We start from the raw sequence: 10,766 nt of genomic DNA on the forward strand, positions 1-10,766 counted from the left end.
AAAAAGACAAATTAAGGCAAAATGCAACAAGTGTTCATGTTTGAATAATGTCCAAATTTAGGTATATAATCAATTAACTGAAAAGAAACCTCTTTCGCAACTATCTTAGCTTACATCTAAATCTTTCTCTTTTGTCTTTGGTCTTGTTTTCTTTTTTTCCCCTTGACGCGTTGTTTGGTTATAGGTAACTGCTTGTCTAGCAAACCAAATTGGAAAGTTTGCCAACTTCGAAACCAAATAGCATAAAGTTTTTTTTCTTTTTTCTTCGTCTTCTTGCTCTTCCTTCTTATCTTCTCTGTGTTTAATTATTACCTGAAGAATAAGAAAAAAAAAAAAAAAAAAAGAACAAGAAGAAGAAGAGGAAGAAGAAGATGGAATCAAAACAAGGCATGGAATCGAATTCGGAGTTCAATTTGACAACTGTAACTTGTACATTTCATCCACCTTTCGTAAACTCAGATGGTTTGTGGACAAACATTAATAGGCATGAATGGTGGCTCAACAATTCCTTGCCTCTCTTGGAGTTACAATTGGTTTTGTTCTGTTTTTTCATGGCAATTATTCATTTTCTTCTCAAGCGCTCTGGCGTCTCCAAAATTTCTTCTCAAATCATTGTATGTACAATTTCCCATTTCTTGTCTAATTATTTGATATATATACATATAATACTAACTAACATCTGGTTTGATATTTCCAATGGAAAACAGACTGGTTTGATATTTGGCTGTTCATGGGGCAAGTTGGACAAAGGAAAGTTCAAACTTTTTAGAGTAGAGAGTGAAGAGATCTTAGGATTGTTTTCATATTTTGCATACATGCTGTTTATGTTCATAACAGCGGTGAAAATGGATGTGAGCATGACAATGAAAACAGGGAAAAGAGCATGGATTATTGGACTACCTTCAATTCTTATGCCTCTAACTTGTGGTCTTTTGGTGAGTTCTTTTCTACTAGAAGGGCTAACAATTTCAGAGATAAGAAAGCTACCTTTAATGGTTTCAATGCAAAGTATGATCTCATTTCCAGTCATTGCTTGTCTTCTTAATGAACTAAAGATTGTAAGCACAGAACTCGGTCGTTTAGGGCTGTCCTCGGCATTAGTTGCAGACATGTTCAGCCAATGTGCAGTAGCCATTGCGAACCAAATAAGAATATCAAGAAAGAATGCTGGAAAAGGGTATTATTCAATTGGAGGATTATGCGTGCAGGTGTTTATGGTATCATTTTTGTTCAGGCCTGCAGTGCTTTGGATTATGAAACAAACACCAGAAGGGAAGCCAGCGAGTCGCGGTACAACTCAAACAGTTTTTCTTGTGGTTCTTCTTTCTGCTGTTACATCTACTTTGTTGGGACAGCCAGCAGTTGTTGGACCTTATTTGTTGGGATTGTCACTTACTGATGGAGGACCAATGGGATTCTCTCTTATTGAGAAATTGGAATGCTTTGTTTCAGACTTTTTCATGCCTGTTTTTGTGATTACTTGTGCTTTACAGGTTGATCTGTCCCAGATATTATTAGTTGCAGTTGTGGATGATTTTACGAGAGTTAACATCATTCTTGCATTTGTAACTTATGTCACCCAATTCTTCTGTACCTTTCTTACTTCATTGTATTGCCAGTTGAGCTTTAGAGATTCCTTGATGCTATCTCTCATTCTCGGTTCCAAAGGAGTTGTTGAATTGTCCTTCTGCACACTTTTCACTGAATACAATGTATTCTCTCTTCCTCCCCTTTCTTTTTTCCTTCTTTCTCTTCACCGCAGTTAATTACAAGTTTAAAGACTTATTAGAAAAATTATATTCCAAGTTTTAATTTTTTTTCTTTTAGTTGTTAATAGTGTTAAAACCTTCTTGTGCTTTTTTGTTCTGTTTGCAGATTATAAGTCGGGGGATTCTAGCATGGTTCACAGTTTTCTTATTACTAATTGCAACCTTTGTGCCAATAATGTTGAAATGCTTGAATGATATTTCAAAGTTACAAGCTAGCAATCAGAACAGGAACATCATGCATTTGAGCCAAAACTCAGAGTTCAGAGTCCTTGCTTGTGTTCACAAGAATGAGAACATCTATGGCTTCATTCATCTTCTCAACATCTCATGTCCAACACTAGAAAATCCGGTTGCGGTTTATGCTCTCCATCTGATCGAGTTGGTGGGGCGAACGACTCCGGTTTTCATTTCTCATAGAATAGAAAACAAGCCAATTGGAGACCAAACTTACTCAGAAAATATGCTACTTTCATTTGACCACTTTGAGAAGGATAATTCAGGGTCAGTTTATGCTGAATGCTTCACTTCAATCTCACCACACAAGTTCATGCACAATGACATATGCAAATTAGCAATGGACAAGATCACATCTCTCATAATATTGCCTTTCCACATAACATGGACAAGTGATGGACTTATAGACCAAGAAGACAACACAATGAGGAATTTGAATTGCTGTGTGATCGAGAAAGCGCCTTGTTCAGTAGCCATCTTAGCAGATAAAGGGCATTTAGGGAGCATTGCTTCAATGGCATCTTCAGGAGTGAAATGTGAGTATACGGTGTGTGTGATATACATGGGAGGGAGTGATGATAGAGAAGCAATTTCATTTGCAAAGCGCTTAGCAAAGGACATAAAGATTGAACTAACAGTATTGAAACTTGGGAGTTCTGTGGAGGATAATGGGACAAGTAAATGGGAGAAAATGCTTGATTCAGAAGTTATTAAAGATTTCAAAATGACATGTTTGGGAGATGGGAGAGTGAAATTTTTAGAGGAAGTGAGTGAAGATGGACCTCAAACAGCATTGAGACTTAGAGAATTGGTAAATGATTTTGATCTTATGATTGTAGGAAGAAGAAAGGGAATGGAATCATCACCTCAAACTTCTGGTCTCAGTGAATGGAATGAATTTCCAGAGCTTGGAATTCTTGGGGACTTGATTGCATCACTAGATATCAATACAAGAACTTCTGTCTTGGTAATACAACAACAGAAGTAACATTACTCATAACCTAATACATTAAACCTTTCTAGATATGTATGATATATATATATATATATATATATCATGTGCAGCTCAAGTCTTCTTTTGGATCCCCCCCTCCTAAGTTCATGATCCATTTTTTTGCAGTGTTGTTCTAACTTTGTACTCTGTCTAGATGATTTATTTTTTTCATTATCTGTACATTTTGATTAATTTAATGTACCAAAAAATGACAAATTATTCAATGAGACCATTGATGTCACAATGTGTAATTGTCTCGTAATAACTGTTGATGTGGATAAGAAAATCTGCACACTTTCTAATACTCATTACATATAGAATTTTGGCATACTTTTCTTTCATACATCTAATGGTAGAAAAAATGGCTAATAATCATTGTAACGATTTAACTTTTCAACTTAAGTTGAGGTCACTATTTATACAAAAATGATTAACATTTTAAAACTTAAAAACTATACAAAGTTTAACTCATCTTATTAAATAAGGAATAAAAATAAAAACAATTGACGTAGAAAGCCAAATATTTAGCAAAATGCATTAAAAAATCACTAAAGAAATAATTTATTAGGCACCCTAATTGAAACATAAAAAGAAATTATGAATTTAAAATAAAACTATCAATAGGTTAAAACATTAAAAAATAAAATAGGTAGTGGAAGCATCATCATGATAGTTCCAATGGTAGCATCACGAGTTCTTTTCCCTTGTTGGCTTTCTTTTAACTCGTCTTTTTCTGAAGGGTGCATACATAAAATAGTCGGAAAGGGACCACAACTTGGTTCACTAGGTCATACTCTTGTACTATAAAGAGTAGTGATTTCGTAAGATCGATTACATCATCAATCAAAAGTGAATCCGAGGATGCACTTATTTGTTAACGCATTTCAAACCAACTCAATACATAATCAATCTTAATCTTACTCAGGTCGTGAATCCAATAGTAAAACCCTTGCCTCAAATTTGAGTTTAAATCCTTTGCTTCTTATTTCAAGTTCTAAATCAACATCCTAAACATAATACCTTTACTTTAATAATTTTATCCATCAAAATCATTAGTTAAAATATTACCTCTAATAGCTTACCAATTTGTTATTGAAATCCCAATCCTGGTCTTGTTGGAAAATCCACAAATGAATTTGTTGAAAATAAAATAATTTTCCTCTAGCTTTGCAAAGATTCTTTACCAATCTCTATAGCTTGGAAAACGTCTTGTAAGAATAATGTGAATGGAAAATACCTTATCATTTTATAATGGGGAGAGACAATCAATGGATGATGGACAGGAAACCGGTTGAGGGAGAGAGATACTCGGTAAATTTGAAACTTTTTTACTAAGATGTACAGAAGAAATCTTTTAAATACTTTAATATTTGAAAAAGATGTAACAAACTTCCCCTTTTGATAAAGGATGAATAGTTTTCTTTGTATGGGCAACATTTGATGATCTTGAATATCAAGATCTTGAATAACACAGAAAGCAAACTTCAAAACATATCTCTTCAGATAACACAAGTCTTCAAAATAAACAAGTCTTCATTAATCATCCCAAAAACAAACATTAAAATTTCCAATAACCATATAAATATTTCCAACTATCAGCCGCTCAACCAGTAGCAACAACAAAAGCTTTCTCTCCCTTTGTGAATAAAACATAAAACTCAACTTTAGCAGCATTTCTAGAAGGACTAGATGATGAAATGATATAATCATATTTTTCCTTCTTGAAGTCATATGGTATATATCTTTTTAAAGATAAAAGATACTTAAAAAGATCCTAAAATAAGGATGATCTTTTATCTTTCCTTAAATATAAAAGAAAATATTTTGTCTTTGTTTAAATAAAAAGAAACTATTTTAAAATTTTTAGAAAATGTAACTGAATTTATGTAATCTAAGAAAGTTATGAATATCTAATAATATTCCACTATAATTTAAAATATTCATAATAGTCCTTCTTTAGATGTTCATTTTATATAAAATAAATGTCTCGTTAAAACCTTCTAGAAAAAAACATGGTGAGAAAAATCCTAGTGAAAAAAAAGAGTACATCATTTTATATACTTTAATAACTCTCGCTAAAAACCTTGCTTGGAAAAGACAATGGAAATTAACAAGCATAGTCAAGGGGAAAAATATCGTATTATCTCTACTCCCTCAGATGAGTACATCACTTAAGTTGTTCGAGTTGTCGCATTTATCATGTTGTGCTCTGGCTTTTTCAAATGTTGGTGTCGCTAGTGCCTTTGTAAATAAGTTTGTCAAGTTGTCTTTTGAAGAATTTTGTTAAATATTGATGTCGTCATTTGATGCTTTGTCTTCATATAAGAACATTAATTTTCTAAGTCTTGAACATCATCTATATTTCAACATGATTTAAAGTAGTTGTTCAAATTTACTTCAGAATTGAACCTGCATTTTCATAACCAACTAGGATCACAATTAGACCTATTATATTAAAATAAATTAATGTGAGCGAATTCTTAAATTAAACATAACATAGTTTTATTCTACTCAAATATCTTTAGAGACATATTGTTTGTATGTAACAAAATTATTAAAATACTACAGTAGTGTATACGTTAGCACTACAAGAAAGAACATGTTCTCACGCACAAAATGTCTGTCGGAAGAGAGAAAGAGTATCTCCCTACGGGCTCAAGCAGTTTTGTAATATGGCGTACGCGGCTGTTAGAAGGCATACGTAGTTTTTTTTTTTTTTATTTCTATGTATTCTTTTTCGAACATTTACTATATTATGTACTTTTTCGAACATTCGTAAACATATGAAAAAAAATTCGGATTTGGTATTTTATATAACTATTTACTAATTTATTGCTTATTTTTCTATAGTTTGATTCAATTTAAGTTGAATTAGAATCGAAAAAGAATAATACGATTGAATAAAAAACATTTCAAAAAATTAAAAATACTTATTTTTAAAATCTTTCCCGACGCAGCATATGCGTTGACAATTGGAAATCGTTCTGACGCACTTAGAATAGCGTCAAGACAACAGTTTTTGACGTTGCATCAGGATGATGTCGGGGAACGTCGTTTTTTGACGTCATACCAATGTCAGCAATAGGACATCGAGAGACATTCACTCCCGACACCATGCTGGTAGCGCGTTGGGAATGATCTCCCGATGCATTGCTCTTGACAGGCTTCTCGATGTCACTTTCTGCGTTGAGAAATCAATTCCCAAAGTATTTTAGTCGACTCCGACGCTTTAATGCGTCGGAAATACCCCGACTTGTTATAGTGGCAATTGAAGTTAAGAGAGAAGTTAGAAGAGATGATGAAGGATATGAAGCCAATGATTTTTAGAGGGCAGAGCTATATTATTTGAGAGGGGGACCCTATTGAGCAGATGCTATTGTTCATGAAAGGTATAGGATTGACATTTAGCAAGAGCACTGAAACTAGAACAATGATTAACGCTTTTGGAAAAGGTGATTTGTTTGGGGAGCAACTACTGAATTAGGTAGTGAGAAATCTTCCTATATCTGAAATTCCTTTGTCCAAATGTACTCTTAAGACACAGACCCAAATGGAAGCATTCGCTTTTAAGGCTATTGATCCACAATATCATACCAAGTAGGATACAAATACGTATAGGTTAAGTTAAAGTTTAATCTCCCTTGAACTTTATGTTTATGTTCCTATGTTATAAACTAATTTAAGACGATCAGGAAAAGTACTTATTTGCATTTTTGGACAACCCAACATCTATCCTTGGACATCTTATCAAATTTTTCAATCTGCTCTAATACCAATTGAAAAAGTAGAATAAATTATTTTACTTTTTAGGTTGTTACTTTAGTTAATGTTAGATCGTTAATTAAGGGAACAATGAGTAAAATAAACATTGATAATCCGCTGCGATGAATATCAACTACTCCGTAGCTTTTGAGCTCAAATAAAGAGATATATTAATCAAGATTTAAATAAGTACAATATTATAAGAATGTTATATATATACCTCTATATTAATTTAGATGACGCTACCCTAGATACTATATATGACTTCTATATTTAAACCTTTTGAAGATATCAGACTCCCTTGATTTAGATAATTGAAATATCCAATTATTAAAGTCTTCTTTTAATCTCTTATCTTCATGCATCTTGGATTGATATGGAAAAGAAATCTTTAGAGATTTACGGTTTAAAGGGATTTGTGGATTTGGTCTTTAAAGATTTTGGTTAAAGATGTTGATGTTGGAATTTGTGTCCTAAAACTCGTACTTTGTTATTTTATTTAATAAAATTTATTATTGAATGTCATAATCTTAAAAACCAATAAATTTAGGTCTCGAGACTATTTTATTGAGTTTATCAAATGCACTTGAACTTTATGTTAAGACATAAACATGGATTAAGTTCAATTTAATAGCCCAAATAGTTTATAGTGTATGAATAAGGTTGGGCACCTTATTCAGGATAAACACTATGGATGCGGCCCACTTCGTAGTTAGTACAAATGATGTAATCCTGAATTGTTCATGTAGAGACATGGGAGTGGGGGCGTCCTATGTAAATGGTTTACATAAGACTGTAACCACGAAGTAGTCACTTTTAGTTATAACACCGTAAACTATAAACTGACTATTTTAATTATGATGACCTAGGCAACTTGATCTTAATCCTGAGCTAACTATGAACTTCTGTTCATTTGGTAGTATTCTTAGATCTGCATAGGTGAGGGCAGCTCAATATCCCTGGCCTAATAAGCCTCCCATTTTAGAGGTAAGACCGAGTGGATAGCTAGGGACATAGGGTGAAAGATGGAATTCACTCCTACCCACTTCTGGGATAGTAGATAGGTTGTTCCCTTAAGGACTGAATCCAAGTCTTGAACAAGGGGCCCTACCTTCTTATTGGCCGGAGAAGGATTATGGTTTATAGGTTGGACCTTAAACTAATTGTTCAATAGTGGATCAGTGGGTTTTAAGAAGCAAGATGTAATCTTGGGGGTAAAACGGTATTTTGACCCAGCCAAGATTATGAACAACCTGTGAATGATCGACTTACCCATTATGGTTATATCAGGTGGACAGAAATATATCTATAGTGAGGAGAGTGCAACTAAGAGTCTTTAGTGGAATGACTCTTTAGTTAACAAATGTTGATTAAGCTTGGTCTAAAAGAGTTTAGCCAGTTAATCTCAGATTGTTGGAGCCCATGATCTATAGGTCCATTAGGTTCCCCTACTAGCTCATATGGATTCAACTAAGAACAAGAATGTTGAAGTAACTCGAATTGTTCGAATTAAGATAAGAAAGAGAAACCGACAAATATATAAGATATAAGTCGGTAGAAATAAACTTTAAGCTTTTTGTTTAAATATGATTTAAATAAATATGAATATAGATTCATATTTAAAAGCTTGAAAAGTTTTGAAACGGTTAAAGTTGTGAAAGTCAACTTGTTGATATTTAAATTTGAGAAACAAAACTTTGACCGGGTTTATATTCAAATTTGTTTGAATTTTAGAAAAATGAATGTGGATTCATACTCGGGAGGTTAGAATTAGTCAAGACGAGAAAATTAGTAAAAAGTCAAAAAGTTGACTTTGATTAAAAAAGTCAAAGTTTGACTTTGACTTAATTGGTCAACACTTCATCCAGAACACCTATTTAAGTGTTGAAGTGTTGCACGTTCAATATTCGATAGGAAGAAGTGTTAGGCTATTTAAGTGTAGGTGGTATGCCACTGACATCAACAAAAACCAAAGGACACATGTGGAATTAGGGTACAAAGAAACGTCCCGTTTTTTGTTCACCGAGGAATAGATCATTCTTGTGATGCAGGTATATCAAGTATTTTACCTAGATAACCTAAAAATGGTACTAATTAGAAAGTTGTCCAAGTGTTCTAGAATAAGCATATATGGGACGTGCCCGAAGTGGACGATGTTGAGAATGAGAAACTGAATGTACTCGAAATGGTTGTCAGCCACCAAGTTGATGAACACATTGAGGATGACACTCTGTGCAAGCTTGACGTTGATCTTACAGTCGTTGAAAGATCAGTTGTACATCATGTCGCTGACGACTTCATAAACGATGGTGATGAACAATTGTCACATCAAAGTGGATCAAGCGACGACGAATGATAGTGACGAACCATGTATCCACATATTTGATTAGTTTATATTTCCAATCTGAGTTGGTATTCGTATTTGCTCAATTAATGCTTGTTTCTCTATGTCCATAGGTATTATGTCATCATTTTCGAGCGGTTTCGAGGAGACAGATGTGATGTTCCTCGAGTTCGATGAGGATTTAAACACTACGGGAGGGCCATCCTCAATGGGTGACATTTGGGTGAGTCTCTTGGTACTTTAACTCATAATTATTTTAACTTGTTTCTCCTATGATTTGTTGTTTTATACAACAGAAATCACTCAACCCTCTCAAACTCCTATGAGACATGTCCATAGCCCCTAGAGAAGCCAGTGTCTTTACACGATGTTCGATTCAATTAGGCCATCGGCATGTGTGTAAGGCATACATTTCCAAATCACTGCCTTAGGTGGGAAAGAATACATCGCAGTCCTTAAGGACAATTTACAGATACGTGCAATACACAATTTGGTTTTCATTTGAAACATACTTAAGTAACCAAGCTAATGTATGGTGTTTTCTAATGTGTAGCGCTTTTTCGTGCTTGATTTCGACGATCAAGCAATGAATAGATTTGTTGAGCATCAAATATCCACTTCTTTCAAGGAGTTTAAGGGCGTCTGTCATACACATTTTACAAAGTACAGCGACTCCTGAACAGGCACGTGTCAACCCACCGCACATATTGGTGGGACGTATGGAAGATTGGAGCTTCCTCTGCGATCATTATATGAGTCGTGCATTTCAAGTGAGACTTATATATTGTAATGGTTATTTCATTCAACTTTTTATATGCATAAAAAATAAACAATTGTTTTAATGTAGGAGTAATCACGGACAAACAAGGTTGCTGACAAAAGCAGCCTTATAATCATAGCAGTGGAGTTATTCAAGTCATGGTAATCTGTGAAAGCATGAGCTCGCTATATCCAAGTCGTCGTTTTTACAACAACAGTATGAGCTCACTAAGCAACGAGGTCAACCAATAAATTGTGTGGAGTTATTCAAGTAAACACACGTTCGAGATGGCACATCGTTTCAAAGGCCGCTGAAGATGCACATGTAAGTTCAAGCAATACTTTTATCTTATCATGTACTTTTGTTTATGTCTTACAAACTTAATTACGAAATTTGTTGCAGAATCAAATGTTGGAACTTTAGTCCCAGCCTACACCAGATGGTTCTCAGCCACTCTCTGGAGACGAGATATGTGAGACCGTTTTGAATAGACGATCGAGCTATTCAAAAGGAATTGGTTGGGAACCCAAGCTTAAGTCCCGCAAGACGGCCAATGCTAGCAGTTCTTCGACATTATTTTTACAAGCCAGAGAGTACGAATTACAACAAGTCATGATTGAGCAGCAACGAGTCGAGCTTGATGAAACTAAATGCATGATTGAAGAACAGAGAAAGACATCAGAGATACTAACTTTACAAATGGAACAAATGCAGAAGCTTATAGAAGAAATGAGTCGGGCACAGAGGGGACATGATCCCTTGTGGTACGCATATATCTTTTCATTATTAAGTTTTCTACATTGCATTATTTAGTGATATGCATATATAATAAACTTACTTTTGCATCATTGTAGGTCTGGAGTTGGTGTAATATGGCGTACGCGGATGTTTGAAATCATATTC

General features: G+C 34.2%; 1 protein-coding gene across 1 annotated transcript; it reads left to right on the forward strand.

The window, feature by feature from the left end:
• Positions 1 to 313: 313 nt before the first annotated feature.
• On the forward strand, positions 314 to 3,224 carry LOC103485746 (cation/H(+) antiporter 4-like). Its single transcript, XM_017043920.2, has 3 exons — positions 314 to 614; positions 708 to 1,712; positions 1,876 to 3,224. Exons 1-3 carry the CDS (start codon positions 372 to 374, stop codon positions 2,989 to 2,991), a joined length of 2,364 nt encoding a protein of 787 aa, XP_016899409.1. The 5' UTR covers positions 314 to 371; the 3' UTR covers positions 2,992 to 3,224.
• Positions 3,225 to 10,766: the final 7,542 nt, after the last annotated feature.

This window comes from Cucumis melo, chromosome 6 (assembly GCF_025177605.1).
Source record: "Cucumis melo cultivar AY chromosome 6, USDA_Cmelo_AY_1.0, whole genome shotgun sequence".
NCBI classification, from domain to species: domain Eukaryota; kingdom Viridiplantae; phylum Streptophyta; class Magnoliopsida; order Cucurbitales; family Cucurbitaceae; genus Cucumis; species Cucumis melo.

Bases quoted from the DNA above. Each gene is read 5' to 3' on its own strand.
- LOC103485746 (XM_017043920.2), top strand. From the start codon at position 372: ATGGAATCAAAACAAGGCATGGAATCGAATTCGGAGTTCAATTTGACA. The intron at 615-707 runs GTATGTACAATT...AATGGAAAACAG, and splicing joins AAATTTCTTCTCAAATCATT to ACTGGTTTGATATTTGGCTG. The intron at 1,713-1,875 runs GTATTCTCTCTT...TTCTGTTTGCAG, and splicing joins CACTTTTCACTGAATACAAT to ATTATAAGTCGGGGGATTCT.